This window comes from Rhinolophus hipposideros (assembly GCF_964194185.1).
Source record: "Rhinolophus hipposideros genome assembly, chromosome: 2".
In the NCBI taxonomy this organism is placed as follows: Eukaryota; Metazoa; Chordata; class Mammalia; order Chiroptera; family Rhinolophidae; genus Rhinolophus; species Rhinolophus hipposideros.
Window position 1 is genome coordinate 107,594,168 of NC_138048.1, and position 21,796 is coordinate 107,615,963.

Here is a 21,796-nt window from a genome sequence, read left to right on the forward strand (position 1 = left end):
TTATGAGTTACTCCAAAGGAAAGAACAGGGGAGGGGGAGGGGCTATACTTCCATCTTGCTGTAATTCCAGTGACAAGTAATTTATAACCTCAGCAAAATATGTGAGGCTCTTCTATTCCACTCATTCATTCAGTACCTCCTATGTGCAGGCACTGCGATTCAGAGAAACAGCAGACCCAGGCCCTGCTTCGAGGAATTCGGGGTCGGCAAAAGGAGTGGGATCTGTGAGCCTGTGCAGTGGAGTCTTGAGCACCAGAAGCCACGCCGCCGGGCACAGGGGCCAGGCCAGCACGGGGTGAGGGCAGGGAGGACACTTACCTCTGGGTGCTTACGCCGCATGTGTCTGCTCATGGAGGCCCTGGTGGACACCTTGGTCCCACACAGCTGGCAACTCTGTGCTTCCACCTTGTCGTGGGTAAGCTGCACGTGCTTCTGCAGCATGTACTCAGTGACGTATTTCTTGTCACACACGGAGCACGTCCATTGCTTGCCCACTTCACACACACACACACACACACACACACACACAGACACACACACACACACACACACACACACACGTGGGGAGGAAAAGACAAGCACAGGTCATGAGCGGGTTGTGCCATTCCACAGAACAGGGGAGAGAGGACGTTTTGCCCTTGGCACATGCTGCCGGCTTCAGCCGCCAGGCCAGGCCAGGGGAACACACAGCACAGGCCACAACAAGTAGGAGAGTGGCCCACCTCGTCTCCGAGAGTGGAGTCATGTCACTGCTCCAGTATTGGAAAATTCAAGAATGGATATTTGAAAGCTGTGATAGGCTGATTTTGGGAGGGCAAGGAGCCACCATGAAGGCAGGACAGAACCAAACATTCTAAAACAGCCTGTGTCATAGGGTCATACACTATCATTCCCATCCCTGCACTGGGGCAGTGGCATGCGGTCTGGAAAGTTTCATCAGACTGCCCCCTGCTTACCTGTGTGGATGAGCTTGTGGGTCTCCATTGTGTTTCTTTCACTGAAAGTCTTTCCACACAATTCACACATGAAGTCTTTAATCCCTGCAGAAAAAGACGTGCTTAATTACACGTTTCACAGTGCTTTAATATAACTACACACAGAGGGTGTCCTGCCCCTGACATGCTTCAGAATTTGGAGAGGCTGCGGGAAAAGGTAGATTGCCAGAAACACCGAGTAAACGTTCCTTCGCACGCTTATCAGAAACATGTGGCTTGGAAACCTGGCCCGCTGTAGGCGGCTTAGCAAGCTCCTTCTGCAGAAAAGGTGGCAGGTCAGTTTCGGCCCAGGGCCCAGGGCCCAGAGTCCAAGGGGACTGCCAGACATTCTGAATTCTCACAATCTGATTCAGTGAGCTTTACTCTGCATTAGCTCATGGAAACGGAAGGCAGAAGCCATCCTTATAAAATGGGTGGTTAACGTTACGGTTTCCATCAGCTTCATTGCGTCCCAAGTGTCCCCCAGCCACTCAGCCTGGGGCGATCATTCTGCCTGCAGCCTGGAGAGCAAGCGTCAGACCATGGTCACTAGATCATGTCACTCCCCAGACTGACAAGAAGGTGGACCCTGAGAATGCCTCTTAAACAAAGGTTTCTCCAATAGGAACAGACAAGTGAGTCTGAAGGCCCCCCAACTCAGCCCTGTGGGTATGTACCAGTCCCCTGTATGCACAGGTCCCTGGGCTCAGCATGGCTGGAGGAGGGACAGACAGGGACAAGGCCAGCCCCCAATGGCTGGTACAGCAGCAGGCGGTGTGCGAGAGTGTTGCACAACGTAGAGGGTCATGACCCAGGTCCAGGGGAGCAAGAAAGCGTCCCAGAAAAGGTGAAGGGGATAACAGGTGAGCTTCCCCAAGAAGAGGACAGCATACCTCTGTACAAGCCCAGGGACATGGAGGCTGGCACCCCAGGGGAAGCTGGGGCAGTGAGGGAGGTGGGCACCGAGGTAAGCTGGGCTAGGCAGTGGCAGGGCTCAAGGTCATTTTAGGGAGGGCCGGAACCAATGCAGCAGGGATTCCCGCCAGAAATGTCATATGCAGACGTACTCCATCCAGGGGTAAGCTTCGTCCATTCTAACGTCCAGCATAATTCTCTTACACACACACACACACACACACACACACACACCCCCCCCACCTATAAGTGTTTTACAAAAATGAGGCCATATTTGTTGTACAAGCTGCTTTTTCTCCTATAGTATCATGAATTTCTATGTAAATTAACGTGCATATCTCACCACTTTAAATAAATGCATTGTTCTTTTTTGTGGATGTACCACGAGTTTGCCCTATTGATGGACCCTTGAGACGTCCCACACATGATGACCAGCTAGTTCACACGTCTGTGGGTCCCTGTCTGACGGCCTCACCCGGGCGCCCCAGTGTCCAGCAGCATCCTGCCTCCTGGGCGTGCACCCAGTGAGGGGAGCACCACGCGGAGGGGAAGCGCGGAGGGCAGCTGCTTAGCCACACCTCCGGAGGCCCTCGGAACCCGGCTTAGGGCTTACGGGGAGCTGAAGCACGGCAAGGGCGGCCGGGCGCTCCTTTCTGTGTGTTTCACCCCAGGCCCCGCGCACTCCCCGCAAGGTGAGCGCTCCGCGGTCCCCGCTCACCCGTGTGCCGCTTGTAGTGCTTGAGCATGTTGACCTTCTGAGCGAACTTGCGGTGGCACTCCTTGCACTCGTACTCCTTGATGCCCTTGTGCAGCTTCATGTGGTGGCGCAGCGCGTGCTTGGTCTTCATGCCTGCGGGACACAAGTACGTGGGCACCCTCTGTGCCCCACCTCGCTATGAACCCACCACAGTGCGCGCGCTCCGAACCCACCACAGTGCGCGCGCTCCGGACCCCCACAGTGCGCGCGCTCGGGACCCCCACAGTGCGCGCGCCCCGGACCCCCACAGTGCACGCGCCCCGGACGCCCACAGTGCGCGCGCCCCGGACCCCCACAGTGCGCGCGGCCCGGACCCCCACAGTGCGCGCGGCCCAGACCCCCACAGTGCGCGCGCCCCGGACCCCCACAGTGCGCGCGCCCCGGACCCCCACAGTGCGCGCGCCCCGGACCCCACAGTGCGCGCGCCCCGGACCCCCACAGTACGCGCGGCCCAGACCCTCACAGTGCGCGCGCCCCGGACCCCCACAGTGCACGCGCCCCGGACCCCCACAGTGCGCGCGCCCCGGACCCCCACAGTGCGCGCGCCCCGGACCCCCACAGTGCGCGCGCCCCGGACCCCCACAGTGCGCGCGCCCCGGACCCCCACAGTGCGCGCGCCCCGGACCCCCACAGTGCGCGCGCCCCGGACCCCCACAGTGCGCGCGCCCCGGACCCCCACAGTGCCGCACGCTCCAGACCCTCGGGCAGGCACAGGTCTTTGTGAGAGCGGAACAGAGTAAGGGGAAGGACCAGGCAGGCTTGTTCGAAAGGACGCGCCACCAGTGGCGACGCAGGCAGTTGCTCCCGCGCCCTCACCCTCACCCTCACCCTCGGAGCCCCTGGGGCATTTACTGTGGATATCTAGACTGCTCAGCTCATCAAGGTGCCCGCCCCACCCTGACGCTCAGTGCTCATACCACTGGAGCTGTAAATGTCCAAATTTTACCACTGTGACCCAATCGAGTCATCGTGGGAGAGCCGTACAAGCCTGCTGAGGTTTCCTGTTGACCTCAGTGACATAAATGTAATCACAATTAGGAATAAGACCACTGGACATTAGACGGCCTATGGTCTAAGCACAGACTTTCAACCTACCTTTAGTGCTGAAGGAGGTGAAATAACGCTGACCTCACTCCCAGCCCAGTGGGGAAGGGCCGACCCAGTTCAGGGTGTGAATTAGGGACCCAGGGTCTTAGCCTAGGGTCACCCACTAGGTGGCATGCTGCTCAGGAACGGCCTGAATGGGGGCTGCAGGGTCTGTGGGCAGGGTGCACCCTGGAGCAGGGGGGCAGCAGCTCCCAAGCACCAGGCAGCTGCCAAGAGGCAGTGAACAGGCCACCGCTAATTCATTACCGAGAAAGTGGCCTGGGGCGCGCGGCGGGCGGTGGGATAGCTTACTACTACATCCCTCAGTGACAGCAGTGGAGGACCACGCCCTCAGGGGACTGAACGGGCCCTGAACCCAGGCCTGGGAGAGCCACGGGGCTGTGTCCCTGACCGGCCAGCAGAGGGAGCAGAAGTCCCTGAAATGCGGCTTGGCACTGACTGTCGGATAGTGCTTTTCCCCTTAAAAAATCACACATGCTCACAGTGAAAAGAACTACAGGCGATACGAGTTTGGCCCAGAGGACAGTGCTCCAGCTGCCCTGTCCTTCCAGGTCACACTCCTAGGCACATCAAGGCCACGCGGCCTGGGACCCCCCTGGATCTATCCGGAAGCTCCACAACCTGGTCTTTCGGCCTACCGTTTGATATGGCGCCCATGTCAGCCCTGCCAGCACACACCTGACCATTGCTCTGCTTCTAATAGTTCATACTACTCATGGCCTGTATTTGTGCTTCACAGACCCCCGAGCTTCTCCCCCGGGCCTGGCATTGTTCCAGGCGCCAGAGGCATTAGCGCCAGAGGCTAAGCATGAGCCAAACGAGGTCCCCAGCTTCATGGGGGAGGGACAGAGAAGCAAAGGCAGACTGTCATGTGGGGAGGGATGATGAGAAGCAGGATAGAGTGGGACAGGGGTTTTAGGGGCCACTGTGCTGGCCCATGGAGGGTGGGGGACACATCAGGGGGACCCTCAGATGAATTATCTGAAAAAGTGACCCGGAAGGAGTGTGGGAGGGGCTGAGAGCTCCTTGGGGGAACAGCATTCCTGGCCCAAGGCACAGCCAGTGCAGAGGCTCTGGGGACACTGTTAATTAAGCCCCCAGTATGTCAAGCTGCCCCATCACAAACAGTGCTGCAATGCACACACCTTTTCTCCGCAGATTCTGCAGATAAACAGGGTGAACAGGCTGTATTTGTAGCTGCAGCTGACTCGGCCCGACTATACAATCTACATTCCCACCCAATGTCCGTGAGCGCACCCGCCGCCTCCTCTCCCAGTACTGGCTGCTGCCCCAGGCTGTCTGGCACAGTGGCATCTCGGCTTTGACCCTGGATGAGATGGTCACTTCAGTGTCAGCACCCAGTGGGTAAATGAACAGAAGGGAGCGGATCCTTACTGCCCTGCAACCCCAGCGCCTGGCTCCCACATGTATCTAAAATAAACATTCCAAATCATATAGGAAACAGTAGGGGACCAGACGATAGAGTCCACCCCTAGTCTGTCCTCTCCATCCCAGCCAGGGCTGGTGACAATCTTTCCATGTTTCTCTTTCCATTAAAAAAATAAACTCTGCGAACAGTTTTGAAATACACGAGTGCCATACTGGACATCTGAAGGCTCCCTCTTGGGTTCTGATTCCGTCTACATCACACTCATGACTTACTTTGGGGAAAACAGCTATTCTTTAAATACTTAGAATTCCCAAACCTGGAAGGGGGCCCTTTTTTTACCACTAAAGCCTGGTGATCTTCACGCAGGCCACACAGGGTCACCAAGATTTGTCTCGCGTGTTTCATGGTACGTGAAGTGATTTTTTTATTTTTTGATGTGAAGTGTTTTTGAACAAGATGTGTTCCTCAGCTACTGCTGCTCTACATGGAAGCCCACCCTCGATGCTGGGTGACGGGACGATCATTACTTCTAACAGCCTCTTACTTGAAAGTTCTACTCAGGTCTAGAATTTCTAAGAAAAAAAATGTAAAGGAATAATATGCAGTAGCATTTCCTGCAACTTTATCTGGAATGATAAAAGACAGCGCCACAGTAACCCTTAATATAGAAACAGAGGGTCTGGTTACAGGAGCCCCAGGATGGAACCCTATCAAGATGTGGAGAAAACTCAGGGCAATATTTACCTGTCCTGATACGCAAAGATCGCTAAGATGGACTTGTACGTAAATAAAAAGCAAGGTATGGAAAGAACAGGTAAGCGCAAGCATTGGCTTGTAGGTGCTGGTGATTATGATATCACAGCAAAATGACATACCAATATTTTATGGTTACATGACACAACTGTGGTAGCCCAAGTATTAATACCAGTATTGACTGGTATTCAGGACTCATGAAATAAATCATTAAACTATTAAATACATTTCAAATACAGAAATGTACCCTGCTTCCCTGAAAATAAGGACAATCAGCTCTAATGTGTCTTTTGGAGCAAAAATTAATATAAGACCCGGTATATTATATTATATTATATTATATTATATTATATTATATTATATTATATTATATTATAATTATAAATATATTATACCTGGTCTTATAGTAAAATAAGACCAGGTCTTATATTAATTTTGCTCCAAAAGACGTGTTAGGGCTGATTTTCTGGCTAGGTCTTATTTTTGGGGAAACACAGTATATATTACAGAACGTGGCTCTGACCTCAGCACCCGCCCTGGGCACCCCTCCATACCCTGCCAGGACACTGAGCAGTACCTGGGAGCCCCTGGGGGATCAACTTTGGTTTCTCCCTTCCTATTTGGGGGGGATGCTGAACCACTCCTGTCCACCTCTGACCTTTCCCACCTTTGCACTGCTGTACAGTCTCCTCCAGACACAAGGGGCCAGCAAGTGGGGCAGGGGCTGGAAGAGCTCGAGCAAAGTGGGGACTGTGGTTGGAACCACGCCAGCATTGCCATCACTAAGTCAGGCACAGAAACTGCTAGAAATGTTTCTACAAAATGATTAACAATGGGTCTTTTGAGTATAACTGAGGTCTGAGGAGGGAATAACAAACAACTTTATCTCACACACCCACCTGTGTATGGTTGGGTGACTGTGTTACTTTTTCAAGAAAACAATCTGCATGCTCCCCTCGTGCAGAGTTATTTTGAGTGACAGACAAGAAACTGTCATCTCCGGGGAGAGGGACTGAGGATGGCAGAGAAGGAACTTTTCACTGTGCTTTTCTCTGCAGTTACTTCTGAAAAGAAAATTAAAAAGAAAAACCCTTTACATGTAATCTTGTTTTATGGGTGCTAGCAGGGGTTATCCAGTGAGTGGAATTATGAGGCATTTGTGTTGTCTACATACTTTTCTGTTTAATTTTACAAACCACATAAAGGAAGATGGTTTCACTGGTGAATTCTGCCAAACATTTAAAGAATTAATATTAATACTTCTCACACTCTTCCAAAAAATTGAAGAGGCTAACACTCCCAAACTCATTTTATGAGGCCAGCATTACCCTCATGCCAAAGCCAGGCAAAGACACTATAAGAAAACTACAGATCAATATCCCTGATAAACACAGATGTAAAAATTCTCAACAAAATACTAGCAAATTGAATTCACCACAATCAAGTGAGGTTAATCCTGGGATGGATGCAAGGATGGGTCAATGTCCACAAATCAATAAGTGTGATACACAGGAATAGAATGAAAGATAAAAATCACATGATCAGCTCAATACATGCAGAAAAAGCATCTCACAAAATACAACATACTTTCATGATAAAAACGTTCAACAAATTGGGTACAGAATGAATAATAAAGGATAAGCCCACAGCTAACATCATACTCAACAGTGAAAAGTTAAGCTTTTCCTCTAAGATACGGAACAGGACAAGGATCCCTTCTCTCACCACTTCTTTTCAACACAGTCAGAAGTCCTAGCTAGAGAAAATAGGCAAGAAAAAGAAACAAAAGGCATCCAGATCAGAAAGAAGTAAAATTCTCTCGGTGCACAGATGACATGATCTTATATATAGAAAACCCTAACGATGCCACTAAAAAATCGTTAGAACTAAAAAATGAATTCAGTAAAGTTGCAGGATACAAAGTCAACATACAGAAATCAGTTGCATTTCTATATGCCAACAATGAATTAGATGAAAGAGAAATTAAGAAATTAATCTCATTTACAACAACATGGAAAACAATAAAATACTTAGGAATAAATTCAGCCAAGGAGTGAAAGATCTGTACAACAAAAACTATAAGACACTGAAGAAAGAAACTGCAGAGGACACAAATAAATGGAAAGATATCCCATGTTCATGGATTGGAAGAATGCTGTGAAAATATCCATGCTAGCCAAAGCCATCTACAGATTGAATGCAATCCTGATCAAATTCCAATGACATTTTTCACAAAAATAGAAACACTATCCTAAAATTTGTTGGGAACTACAGAAGACCCCAAATAGCCAAAGCAATCCTGAGAAAGAAAAACAAAGCTGGAGGCATCACTGTACCTGATGTATTATATATTATTAATACAAAGCTATAGTCATCCAAACATTGTAGTACTGGAATAAAAACAGACACGTAGATCAGTGGGACAGAATAGAGAGCCCAGAAATAACCCCTCCCACATATAATCAACCACTTTTTGACAAGGGAACACACACTGGGGAAAGGAAAGTCTCTTTAATAAATGGTGCTGGGAAAACTGGACAGATATATGCAAAAAAATGAAACTATCTTATACCACTCACAAAAATTAACTCGAAATGGATCAAATATTTAAATCTAAGACCTGAAACTGTAAACCTCCTAGAAGAAAACGTAGGAACAACCTTGACATTGGTTGAGGCAATGATTTCTTGGATAAGTCACTAAAAAGCACAGGCAACAAAAACTGAAATGAACATGTGAGATTACATTAAAGAGCTTCTGTACAGCAAAGGAAATAATAAATTGAAAAGGCAACCTATGGAATGAGAGAAAATATTCACAAACCATATATATTTATAAACCATACATCTAACAAAGGACTATTATCCGAAATATATGAAGAACTCACACAACTCAATAGCAAAAAAGAAAATAATCCAATTAAAAAATGGGCAAAAGACCTGAATTCTTCCAAAGACTTACAAATGGCCAACAGGTACATGAAAATGCGCTCAATGGCACTCATCATCAGGGAAATGAAAATCAAAACTACAATGAGGTATCACCTCAGGCCAGTTAGGATGGCATTTATTAAAAAGACGAGATGATAAATGCTGGCGAGGATGTGGAGAAAAGGGAACCCTTGTGTCCCTTTGGAGGGAATGTAAATTGGTGCAGCCACTATGGAAAACGGTATGGAGGTTCCTCAAGAAATTAAAAATTGAACACCTGATCATCCAGCAATCCCACTTCTGGGTGTTTATCCCAAGAAAATGAAAACAGGATCTTGAAGAGATATCTGTGCTCCCATGTTCACTGCTGCTTTATTCACAATAAGCAAGATATGAAAATAACATAAGTGTCCACCAAGAGATGAATGGCTAAAGATGTGATACGTATATACTTATGTACACACACACACACACACACACACGTACACACAGTGGAATACCATTTGGCCATGAGAAAGAAGGAAATCTTACCTTTTGTGACAACATGGATGGACACTGAAAGCATTATGCTAAGTGAGATAAGTCAGACAGAGAAAGACAAATACTATGTGATTTCACTTACATGCGGATTCTAAAAAAACTGAACTTGTTAAAAACAGAGACAAGAATGGTGGTTACCAGGTGCTGCGGGGGGCTGAGATTGGGGGGATGTTATGGAAGGGTACAAACTTACAACTTACATAAACCAGCCTTGGAGATTTAATGCACAACACAGTGCCAGCCAACAATGTTACATTATAAAGTGTGAAGTTGCTAAGAGATGAAATCTTTCCTGTTCTCAACATGAAAAAGAAGTACGTATGAGGTATGACGGGGGTTTGAGTTAACCCTGCTGTAGTGATCACATTGCTGTAGGTCAGGGTGTCAAACCAACGTGTTGTACACTTTAAACTTATACAATATTAGGTGTCAACTATGTCTCAGTAAAAAAGCAAATAAAGGAAAAAGTAAAACCTCTGTGGAACCTAAAATTTGGTGTGGTTTGTCCTGTGTCTGAACAAGGGTGGTCCTGCCGCTCGCCACTGAGGACAGCTCTGGTGGCCGCTTGTAACAGCCAAAGAAAGATCCCCTGTCCGTTTTCTGGACAGCTTTTTGTTGTTCTTTTTAAATACAGAAATGGGCTGACATTTTACCATGTACTGGGAGTATCTTTTTTCAAGTTTCAGTTACTATATGACATTTTATTTACTGTGAGATATTTTATTAATGGGTTTATTACTGACCTAATTTCTCCTGATTAGAATAAAGGCCAGAGCGCTCCCTGGTCACGGTAAGTCACCGTCTTAGTACACAGTTGGTTCTGATCAACAGTCGTTACTAAGAGCAGAGGGTTCTGCACCGACGCTCAGGCCACATGGTGATTCTCAGAATTATTTTGTGCTTTAAACAATTATATGTTGTATGGTTTCCCTACTTTTTAAACAATTCGTTTGTGCCTTGGATTCCTCATGTCTTTGAGCCTTTGGACTACTCGGTTTTTCTCACAGATCCCTCATTTGCATGCTTACCTTCCATCTTTTCTTTTTTAAGTAAATGACTTAGGCCTGGGCACCTCCGACGGCACTGGTGACCCCTCACGTTTGGCGTGCCACTTCTCGCACACCCTTCCTGTCGGAGCTCTGCGTGGTTGATGACACGCCTGTGGTCGGGCACCTGCTGCACGTACCTTTCCCACACTCAGCACACAGGTACTCCCGGATGTTGTCGTGCACGCGCATGTGTTCTTTCAGCATGTCCTTCCTGGCAAAAGACTTCCCACACTGCTCACAGGCGTGGCTCTTCACACCTGAAAAATGAACATATGGAAATTATAAGCCTGTAAACTCTGCAGCCCTGGTCACAGCATAAAGGCAGTAACAGGAAGGGGAGGTGGCCTCCCTACAGCTAGAAGCACGTGACCACTGAGCCACCCCGTCCCTCCACCTCCTCCAGACCTTCCCTTGGGCTCTTTGGCAAGGAGGTCCCAAGGACGCGCAGGGGGTGATGGAGCAGGGAGGGTCCATGCTGGGGGGGGAAGCAGTGGCTGATGGGAGAAGCCAGAGAAAGGAGAATGCACTGGGAGGGGGCGATGAATGACTTTCGGTGCTGGAAGCCCGTGGACAAGGCCCAGTGGCCCAGTTCAGCTCGGGGCCCTGCATCCCGACAGGAGCACCTACCTGTGTGGATGAGCTTATGTCGCTCCAAGTTCCCGATGCTGTTGAAGATACGCCCGCAGATCTCGCATGGGTGAATGTACCTGAAACCGGACACAAGCCTCAGGGCAGTCCAGCCTCGGGGACTGTCCCAGCAGGTCCACCTTTCCTAAGCACCTTTGTCAGCAAAGGTGAGGCCAGAAAGGTGCAACGTAGATGATAAAAGACACACAGATTTTCGGCTCTATCTAGACTGAATTGTGTCCTCCCCACCAAATTCATGTGTTGAAGCCCTAACCATTTGGTTCCCCCAATGTGACTGCAATTGGAGTTGGGTTTTTAACAGGTGATTAAATTAAAATGAGGTCTTTAAGGTGGGCCTGAACCCACTATGACCGGTGTCCTTATAAAAAGCAGAAATCAACAGAGACGTGTAAAGGGAGATGGCGTGAAGACACAGGGAGAAGACAGCCGTGCACAAGCCCCGAGAGAGGCTGGGAGCAGGTTCTCCCACAGAGCTCCGAGGGCACCAACTCTGCGACACCTTGGTTTTGGACTTTCAGCCTCCAGAACTGAGAATACTTTTCTGTTGTTTGAGCCACCCAGTCTGCCCGAGCTGGCGACTCCAGGCTCTACCCAGGGCCTTCCACTAACTGCCTCAGGCTCAGAGCACTGATTCAGGTTGCAGCCAGACAGGAGGCTGGCAATCATGGCACCTGATCGCTGGGGGGAAAGGGCTCCTGGTGGCTCTGTAGGCCTGAGATGTGACCGAGTCCTGGCAGGAAAGTGTGCAAGCCGGGGAAGACGGATGGAGTAGGGGATGGCCGACGCAGCGCACTGTCCCAGGGCCCAGCGGCGCTGCCCTCTCTGCACCGCCCTCTGGCCCCGGCACCACCCCAGGAGCCGCAGCCTGGGGGCCTCACTTCTGCACATTGGGGTCCGGCAGGTTCTCGCGGTGGATGACCATGTGGGCGTGGTAGGTGGCCTTCAGGGCAAAGCGGCGGTGGCAGATACTGCATCCGTAGCCCTTCTCCTTGTGCACCTCCATGATGTGCTTCAGGTACTCCTTCCCGCGGCCGAAGGTGAGCTGCGGACGGACATGTGGCCCACAGTGTGCATGGCCGACCTCTGCGGCTCAGCTCCCTCCTGCCCACGCGCTGGGGAACTCCTGCCCCGACGAGGAAGGGACTCCCAGGGGCGGGGTCAGCGCCGGGCACAACTGGGTGGCGGGGCAGGTGACAAGTGCCCCACCTAGGCCTCCCCTCCAGACCAGCCGGAACCCTGATCTCACGTCCTCTCCACCCACCCGAGCTCCCCGCCTCACCTACACCCCGCGGCCCCGACAGGTGCACAGCCAGGTGCTGGCGTTCACGGAGGTCACGCAGACCTGCGCTCCACAGGGTGTGAACCGCACTTTCCCGAGCAGTGGAGCCCAGGCAGGACCACAGCTCATAGCTCGGGTCCCCTCCCAAATAAAGCCACCCCCTCAGGCATGGCCCTTCCCTCCATGCATGGGCAGGCCGTGGGGAAAGGCCACAGGCCTGCCAGGAGGGCAGGAGAGGAGCCCCCGCCTGAGGCCAACCTTCCCAGAGAGGGCTCTCCACCTGGTCAGCCACACAGCCCTGCGCTGGCCAGTCAGGAGGCTGGACCGTGTGACAGCAGTGAGACCCACATACAGCATCCCTTAGAAACGAGTGACATGGAGTGGCCTTCCAAGACACTTGTGATGTGGGTGCCTGGCCCCGGCGAAGGGGGCATGCCCCCTGCACTTAGCAGCCAGTGGCCTGAGCTTAGGGTTTCCAGGTAGGAATTCCCACCCGTTCTCAGGAATTATTTTCCCTTTCCCGTTCTCAAATCCTGAGAAAACTTGGTCGGGAAATCGGGAAGATCGGCTCCTTGAACCCAGGTGGTTGGTAGTATCAGCCGTCACTTTGTGGAAACGATTCATGGCGGAGAACAGAAAACAGTTTGTATCTCGGGATTCGGGAAGGGGAACGTGGAAAACTTCCTGCGAACGGGCGGGACTCCCGGCCTGCACACCTTACTTGAGCTTCCTCGCAGGCCGCTCCCCGAGCAGTCGTTACCTGACACCTTTTGCAGCTGTACTTGTGAGGCTCTGAGTCTGCACTCCCGTCAGAATTGTCGTCGTTTTCTTCTGAGGAGATCCCAATCTTGCCAATGAACTCTTCCCTTTCGTGGTCATCCATCAGCGCGATGTCCTGGAAGAGTCACAACGTCCGATTTCTCACACACTCGGAGCAGCTTTCGGCGGTTATTTATTCCGCATGGAGAAGGCAGGGTCCCTTTGACACGTAGGAAGTCCTACTGAGCTGCCCCTTATGGGACAGTCCTGGGCCACATGCAGCCCGCTCCCCTGGGTGACCTGTGCACACCCCACTTCCCTGACAGTGAGCCCGCCAGGCCCATGTTTGCATTCAGATGATTCTGGAATGCCCAGGGCTGACACCCTCTGAGGGGTGAGGGCAGGGAAGAGCAAAGTCCCTGCCCCGTGTCCCTGGGTTCGAGCCTGGTGCTGCCCGGACTCGGGAACACCTAACGTCCCGGACCTGGACGGTGCCATCTATCGACAGGATGGGGTGGGTCAGTGGACACTAAGGCCTCTTTCCATGAGACATACATGGCTGGGATTGTCCCAAAGTTCCATTTACTTGTCTGAAAAAGACGCAAGAACACTCCACAGTCACTGTGCAGGCTAGGAACGCTCCAGGGAACACTGCAGGGTTGCGGGGCTAGAAGCTGAGGAAGCAGCGTTTCAGCCAACCAGCAGCAGCGAGCGGACGGAGGCGGGCTCGCTATGCCTGGCGGTCGGTCCTTTCTGACGGCCGCAGGGCGCTGCCGTCTGCTCTCCTTGCCCACTGTCAGGCAGGGGCTGCCAGGACACACAGCAGTGCCAGCCAAGTTTAATAAGCAAAATTTGGGGGCAGGGATGGTAAACGGTTCCTTTGGAAAATTCGCTATCCTCTTTCTCTCTGCTCCCTCCGGCCAAAGCACACAGGTTTTCATGAGGCCTGCCGTTCCATTTCTTCTACCCTCGCACACCCCTATTTTCCATCAGCAAAGAAAGGGCAACACCCTTTAGAAAGAGCACAGCCACACTGCACTCAGAACTGCCAGGCCCTTCACCTCTGTAGGATCTAATTTAATCCTCATGGAAACCCACTTCGTGGCAGGTCTCAGGTCCCGTTTTACAGGACGTGGGCTCAGAAGGGCGGGAGGACATCACCCACAGGTCCCAGCTGGGACGTAGCAGGGTCACAGAGATGTCTCAGTTCCTGTCCCAGGGCTCTGTGCCCCCATGGGCTCTTCCTTCCACCCCAGCCCACCACCTGCACTGGGGAGCCTCCCACACTCTCATGCCTTGCCCCCACTTTCTCATACTTGCCTAGTGAAATCCCTACCTGCACCCAGGGCTGGGACCTGCCCCCCCACAGTCGCTGAGCCGCAGGTGTCTCTAGAGAGTGTGCGTCCAGCTTCATTTGGGCCTCAGCACCACCTACCATTTCTTAGTTTTCCCTGGATGCAGCCCTTCTCCATTAATGATGACCCCAAGTCCTTGCTGCTCCCCAGCTCCCACCAACTCCTGGCTTTCCTCCAAGGCAGGGAGGAAGGCAGGCAAATGCCACCATCCCATCTTCTTCTTCCTCCAGGAGGCACTCAGCATGTAGAAATTTTAATGGCATCCCTGCAGCTGAGCTGCATGAGACGCGGCAAGCAGCCATGAGGACTCATCTGAAGATAGGAACCGGGCCAACCTGACAAGGGTGTCAGGACGTTGGCCCGAGGGCTGCCATGCCACCCCCAACCAGTGGGCCCCGCCCCGCCTGTGAGCCACGCCCCCGTGTGAGCCCCGCCCCCGTGTGAGCTGCGCGGCCTGACACCTTGAAGTGGACGTGGATGTGGTCCCGGAGCACGTCCACGCGGAAGAACCTGCGGCCGCAGACCTCACAGGTATACTTCTTGTCGCCGTGGGTCAGCAGGTGCTTGTTCATGTTGCTCCTGCAGGAGAACACCTGCAGGCGGACAGGGGACATGCGGAAGCCGTCACCAACACTGGGCTGCACTTGGTAAACAGTAACCCCGAACCCGAGATTTCTGTTTCCTTTTGAAAACGTTAAAAAATCTGGCAATGCTTGTCCACAGACCCCAGAGACGGTCTGCGAAGAACGTCACCATTCTCCACGGCATCCTGACATGGCCCAGTCGGCAGTGCCAGGATGGGCTCCGGCACAATGCTAACTCAGGTCTGCAGCACCACGGGGCGCAGGGGCTTTGCTTCTGGACAGCTGGCGTGCAGCGGCTCTGCTAAGGACTCACCTGCCTGCCAGACCACCTTGGACACACCTAGGACAGATGTGCTCAGAAGGATGACAGCGCACTCACTCAGGAGTGCCAACATCCATGAAACAGGGCACAGTGGGCGCCCGTGGCCGGGGGTCATTGGCGCTGTAACCAAGAAATGCCACAAGGAGACCGACACCAATGGGCAGGATAAAGTCCCCGGACCAGTGTGGTCGCTCTGGTCTCGGCCATAAGGACACGCCTCAGAGACGCTAACGAGGAGAGCGTAACAGCGTGAGCATGGGGAGGGCGCAGGGGAAAAATCATGGCAAAAGGGAAAAAGGCTCTAAAAGAGAAACATTCATTCCCTGGAGACCCAAGTTGACAGCAAAAGAGATCAAACTGGCCAGGGCACAAATGAGTGGACACCACAGCTTAAGACAAGCCGAGTATCCATTTTCACACTAAAATCTTTTCCCCTGGGTACTCAGTCGGGGGACTCTGAGTTTGACATGAGGAAATGATGAGCTTTGTACTTGAGGTTCCAGAACCGAGCGCGGGCATTACCTTGCCACACACGGGGCATCCCGAGGGCTCCTTCTTGTAGCGGACCAAGTTCTCACCGCTCGTCTCCAGGTCTTCTCTCTTCACCCGCCTGACTCCTGAAATCAACACCCACCCATGCGAGACAGTGACTCGTCATGGAGCCAGGTGTCCTTTTCAGTGGATGGGAGACTTGCCCCAGTGGGGGGACAAATGAGTGGGTGGGTGGCATGTATCTTGTGCACCAGCTCTAGCCGCTGTTCCTACACAGGCTCCCCGGAGAGAAGGGACATCCCACGGGGTGGGGTGACACTGTTCTCACACCTCAAACCTCTGGGCAGCACGTGTTTCCCACTTTCCAGTGTGCAACAGTTATAATGACAAGGTGTTGTACCAAACTAAAGGCCCTTCGTAGAGATGGCTCTTTATTAAAAAAAGGCTAATATTCACCCTTCAAATTAGGATCAGAATGCAAAGTCAGGTGATAAAATCTTTATGGTTTTAAGGCATTAATTGTTCGTAACAGATTGAAACAGACTCTTAGAAGTTTGGGTGAAATAGGTTATCTTTGAACAAAATAAAGAGAGAAATTCACTTCCCATTGTCTCTTTCTACACAGCTGGCCCGTGCTGGAACATTCCTGCATAACCTGGTATGAATCCAGTCCGACTTAAGAACGCCCGGCAAGCTGACAGGAGACAAACACCTCGTTCTCCAAGGGCCCCTCAGCACCTCAGGTTGGGGGCGGGGAGCTTACACTACACTTCAGCATAAATGAAAAACCACAAAATGGCCACAGCAGCATTAGTTTATTCCGGCAGAAAATGATCTGATTGTGTGCCAGTTGTAAAATAAAGTTGTAAAATGGAAACTAGGTACAGGTATCTATCTGTCAATCAGGAAACACCCGAATTCTGGGGGTGCCAGTGGTGGCCGGCACCTAGGGCCCCGCTCGGGACTTCACAAGCTGGGTCTGGTTCAACCATCCATCAGCCCAGGGGGTTGGGCACGATGGTCATCCCCACCACACAGGTGAGAAACTGAGGCACAGTAGTATGCCCAAGGCCACCCTGTCCCTCCGTCTGGCTCGTGAGGCCCTACGTGCCCATCCAACGGATCACAGAGGAAAAACTGCTGGCTCTCATGAGGGCACATGTAGAACAGCAGGTAGAACAGCAGAGAGCACAGGAGACGCCGGTCTGGTTTAAGACGGGCATGATGTGCATGACACGTATACTCGTGTGGCAGTCAGGCTTTACACACGAACTTCTTTTTCCAACAAGCACATACAGTAGGTCCTCAAATAATGTCATTTCGTTATAATGTTGAGATGCTTGTTTCCATCAACTAGTCTGTGGTAAAACTGGTATCATTATACATTGTTTTGCATATGGTAGTACAACCTATTAGCGATGTACATTGGGGACTTCACTGTGCCTCATTTGCAATTCTTCAGAAAATGATTTTTTTCGAGCTTTTATAAAAAGGTACTTTGCTCATTGAAGTCTGGTCAGCAAGAGAGCAGTGACTTTCAGTTTTTCAAGAGGGTGTGTGAGAGCAGGCTCTTTAAGGATGTTTCCCCGGGTGTTCAGGACGTGCTTCTCTGCTTAGTGCCCGTGCCTTCCCATTGGGGCGCTGCCTGCACAGCTCAGGGTCTGCCCCGCAGGGGACCCACACCTCACACCTGGTTGCCAGTTCTGCCACATTCCGTCATCTCACCCCGTAACTGGCCCCACTGAAATCCATCTTGCTCTTGTACTTGACCTCTCATGAACCCATCACATGGACAGGCAGCCCCCTGTACGCCAAGCCTCGGGAAACAGAGGGTAGGGGGAGTGAGGGAAAATCAATCATGGCCCCCCACTCACAGCATTCGCCCGGAACTTTCTGCTCCACACACGGCTGGAAGCAGACCCCATACACAATTTCATACTGTTTCCTACTTTCTGTCATATCGAAAGCATTTTCTCATAATATAAAAAAAACTGTTAGAAAAGATGCTTTTTAGGACCACATGACATTCACTGTAGAGGAGCCTGGTTTCCTTAACCCTTTCCCAGTTGGAGCAGTTGGAACACTTAGGATGTTTCCAGCTGTTCCCACGAACACAGTAGTAATCCCATATCTATCCCTGCACTGAATTCCCACATGACGGTGACCACAGAGCTTGTGGCAACATAGGCGCCACCCCCACGGCACCTCCCCGGCCCCGCCCCAGCTCAGCCCCAGGGCAGGTACCTTACCTTCCAGGTGCCTCCTCTGGTGGTCCAGCATGACGTCCTTGCGGTAGAACATTTTGTTGCAGACTTCACAAGCAAACTTTTTGTCCCCGTGCTTCTTCTTGTGCTTGGAAAGGTTACTGTTGGTGGAGAAGAATCTGAAACACATCTCACATTGGAACGTCTTGTCATCTGTCCGGAAAGCAAGCAAACACAGCAACTTTTAGGTAAGTGGTGTAGAAGTCAGGCTGCACGTCGTGGCCGTGGGACTGGCAGTGAGGCGTGGGTGGAGGGCAGAGATGATGGGACCACACAGCGGGAGCAGCTCGCCCGCCCTGCGGTGGCTTCTGCCCAAGCCACTGGTTCTCAGTGTGAAAAACAAACATTTAGCTCATGTCCTTTCAGGCCAAGCCACTCCCAGCTCGCCTCCAGCACATTCCCATCTCCCATGGCGGTTAATGGTTCCTCCCCGGGAATCACGCTGCTCCACCAGGGCTGTGACAGCGCCTGGCCCGGCTCTCTGTCCCACTGCACCCTCGCCCTCTAGGTGCCCGGGACGTCCCTCGGCTGCCCTGAGGCCTGTTCTGGGGGAGCACGAGCAGCGGAGCCACTGGCCTGCAGGCACTGGCACCTCTTCAGCTGTGTCTTTGCCCGACCCACCCGGCCACTCCGCGTGGTTCAGGGGCTCTCGGCATCACACCCAGCGCCCTCCTCTCTCACCTTGTTCCCTGCTCTGCCCCTCAGCCACCATCACCTTCCCCACCCCAGCTTCTTCCCCCGTCCCCCTCCATGCTCACTTTGTTCCTGCCAGGACACGTCACTTTCCATGGGTCTGTCACCTACACAATCCCCAGAAGGCAATCACACTGCCCGCGGCCCTCCTGCAGGGTCAACCCCAGAGCTCTCAGACCATGGATACCGGCAGAACCCCTTCCTCGCCCCATGACCCTGTGCAGGTAGGCATGCCAGTATGGGTCAGAGTGAGGGCCTCAGGACACATCATGTCACCCACATTTCTGGGCCCTGGGCTCCAGCCCAGTGACTGGACTCCAAGTCAGCACTTTGCCAAACACGCAGATCCCTGAGGCCGCATGCAGACCTGCCGTTTCTATAATGACGCTGATGGGCTCCTCACTCTGCTGCACAATGGAGTTCCTCGGGTGCGTCTGAGGACCCCCCTCCTGTCCAGGGCATCAACCTGGCACTGGTGACATGTGGGCCAGGCCATCCTCTGTGGGGGCCGTCCTGGGCACTGCGGATGTTCCGTAGCACCCTGGGCCCCACACACACAGCCAGTTAGTTGTGACAACCAAACTGTCCCAGGCCTCAGGCCTCAGCAGTTCTCAGGTGACCCCGCCGTGCAGCCCAAGCACAGCACGTGTGCATTCACAGGGTCCCCTGTACACGTGTTCACGTGTGCGCAGTACGTGTGCTTATTATGCAAACACGGTCAGGCTCATTTTAGTGGCTACGTAATAGTCATCCAGTTCATTTATCACAATTTACTTCTGCATTTTTGATACTGTAGATAAGCTACTGATCCTTAGTAGTATAGCTTTTCTCTTTCTTTCCGCTCACTTCCCTTAGCGTGGCTTCTTAGGAAAGGGGCCACCACAGCCAAGGGTGACTGCCATCTTGCTTTGTGAAGGGCCATTCCCTTACAGGACTGTTCCATCAGATCACAACGACCCCGCCCACCTGGGCCTGCTAATGTAGCCAGGTGAGCTTCCCTCCTGGAAGGGCAGGTGCCCCACTAGCCCCCGGGCCTCGCAGCAGTGGAAGGGGCAGCATGACCTTGGGCTCCAGCTTTCTCTCTCCCGAGCCCCTCCCCACATACGTGCAATCACGTCTAAGCATTCCCAGCTCAGATGTGGCCTCTGCCAGGTGAGAGAGGAGCTGGAGCGGAGCTGTCCAGGACAAGCCCGTCACACACTGTGGCTTTTCCCACCATGGCATCCACATGTCACCAGTTCAGGAATGCAGACAGGCACCTGGTCCCAGCGACAACCTCCCAACAATAATCCTGCAGCCCTCGAGGTCTACATGCCTGTTTTACTAAAATGTAGTAACTGAGGACACATGCCCGTTCCTTGGGTTCTGGTGAAGGGTGCGGGCACAGGGTCACCCGGAGCCACGCCGCATGGGAGCCTGATGGTCTGTCTTGCTTGAGGGCCTGGACGTGAACCTTTGCTATTCTCTAGCACCGTCTGATGGTCAAGGGCAGCACAGGGACCGCTGAGAGGAGTTACACCAACGCCTCGTCACACCCAGGACAGATCCCGCTGAGGGAAAGCTTGAGGAAAGCCCATCACACTACACATTTCAAAGCTCCTCCCTCAGGTCATACAAACTCTTGGTTTCATGGTCCATAGAAGACACATGTTCTCTTAACGTGACTACTATAAAAAGTATAATAGTATGCAAATAGGGTAGTATGCAAATGAGCTCCATTTCCAGGTTTGTCCTCTGTTTTCCACCCAAAATTTCCAACCTTTGAAATGAGAGCACCTAGAGAAAGTACATTTCAATCTTTTAATTCTACATAATGAAGTTAAAGGTGTGGTTTGCCAGAACTTTCAGCTGACGTGTAGCAATTGTGGCTTTGCCTTCTTTTACTTTCTGTCTCATTCGTGTCCAGAGAAACAGTTAAAGATAGAGGACAACTTCTCTTCCTTGACCCTGAGTCGGCCTCACTGAACACCCATCAGGACAGGGTGCCACTCGCAGCCACGCGCTCCCACACCAGGTCCCCTACACTCATGCACACCCATGAGGGGCCACTTGGGGCATCGTCCGACTCTGGTCAACCACCCGGCTAAGGCTCGGTGACTCCTACTGCAGCAGTGGAGGCTGCTGGGTGGCTGTGCCCGGATTTGGGGGAACACTGGGTGCAAAGCTCAGAACGCCCATACTGCAGGTCGTCTGAGAGCTCCCAAGGCTACTTCCTGCCATGGATACGGACGCTGCAGAGCAGCTGGAGCTCAGGTGAAACAAGATTCACCTGCCATGCAGAAAAGCCCCACCATGGGCAGAAGACACAAGCCGTGGTCTCAGACAGGAGCCCTCAAAGCAGAACGAACAAACACACGAACCAAACAAAGGGGCAACGCGGAGGCTGCAGGCACGCTCTGGCCTCGGCCGAGGAGCCGTGAGGATTTCGCTAACTCAGGCTGAGGTTTCCCAGAGTCCCACCAAGACCCAGCACAGAGATACCAGTGACGCACACAGAGGGGTCAACAGGAAAGGGTTCAGTGTCAGAGGCTAACCTGGTAGGTCTCTAAGCCGACTGCCATCGGTCCCCCCCTCTCCCTGGTGTGCTAGGGCTCCTAGAGAGAGGGAGAACGCAAGTCACCCACGGGGCACAAGGACAGAGCAAGGGACCGGACGGGGGCTTTCTCAGCCTCCTTGCCGACGTGGGGATTTCTAGATTACACGTGCGTGCCAGCTGTGAACTCGGCCAGAGATGGTGTCCAGGGCACTCGCCCAGGCCCACGGGTGCCTCGGCACAGACGCGTCTGAGAGCGCGGCCTTACGACCGCACGTGAGTAAAAGGAGATTCCATTTCCCTTGGAGCTGGAGGGCAGGAGCAGGCTCAGAACAAAACAATCTGTGCAAGGAGGCCCGGCCCCCCATCCTGGATGCCGGCAGCCGCGCCTCCGGCAAAGCTCGTGGCACGGGAAACCCTTCCAACACGCGGGGCAGAGCCCTCACTCCTCC

At 52.6% G+C, this 21,796-nt stretch overlaps 1 protein-coding gene across 4 annotated transcripts in view; it reads right to left on the reverse strand.

The window, feature by feature from the left end:
- PRDM15 (PR/SET domain 15) overlaps positions 1-21,796 on the reverse strand; it is a 60,100-nt gene that overhangs the window by 11,384 nt on the left and 26,920 nt on the right. For 3 of the 4 annotated variants that reach the window (XM_081076961.1, XM_081076958.1, XM_081076959.1), the window contains 10 exons: positions 18,104-18,271; positions 15,885-15,979; positions 14,918-15,049; positions 13,103-13,237; positions 11,942-12,105; positions 11,043-11,122; positions 10,553-10,672; positions 2,608-2,739; positions 957-1,040; positions 319-494 (listed from right to left, as the gene is read on the reverse strand). In XM_081076961.1, the coding sequence (XP_080933087.1) occupies positions 319-494; positions 957-1,040; positions 2,608-2,739; positions 10,553-10,672; positions 11,043-11,122; positions 11,942-12,105; positions 13,103-13,237; positions 14,918-15,049; positions 15,885-15,979; positions 18,104-18,271 (1,286 nt within the window). Of the gene's footprint in view, positions 1-318; positions 495-956; positions 1,041-2,607; positions 2,740-10,552; positions 10,673-11,042; positions 11,123-11,941; positions 12,106-13,102; positions 13,238-14,917; positions 15,050-15,884; positions 15,980-18,103; positions 18,272-21,345; positions 21,406-21,796 lie in introns of all 4 variants that reach the window. The other variant, XM_081076960.1, reaches the window with a different exon arrangement.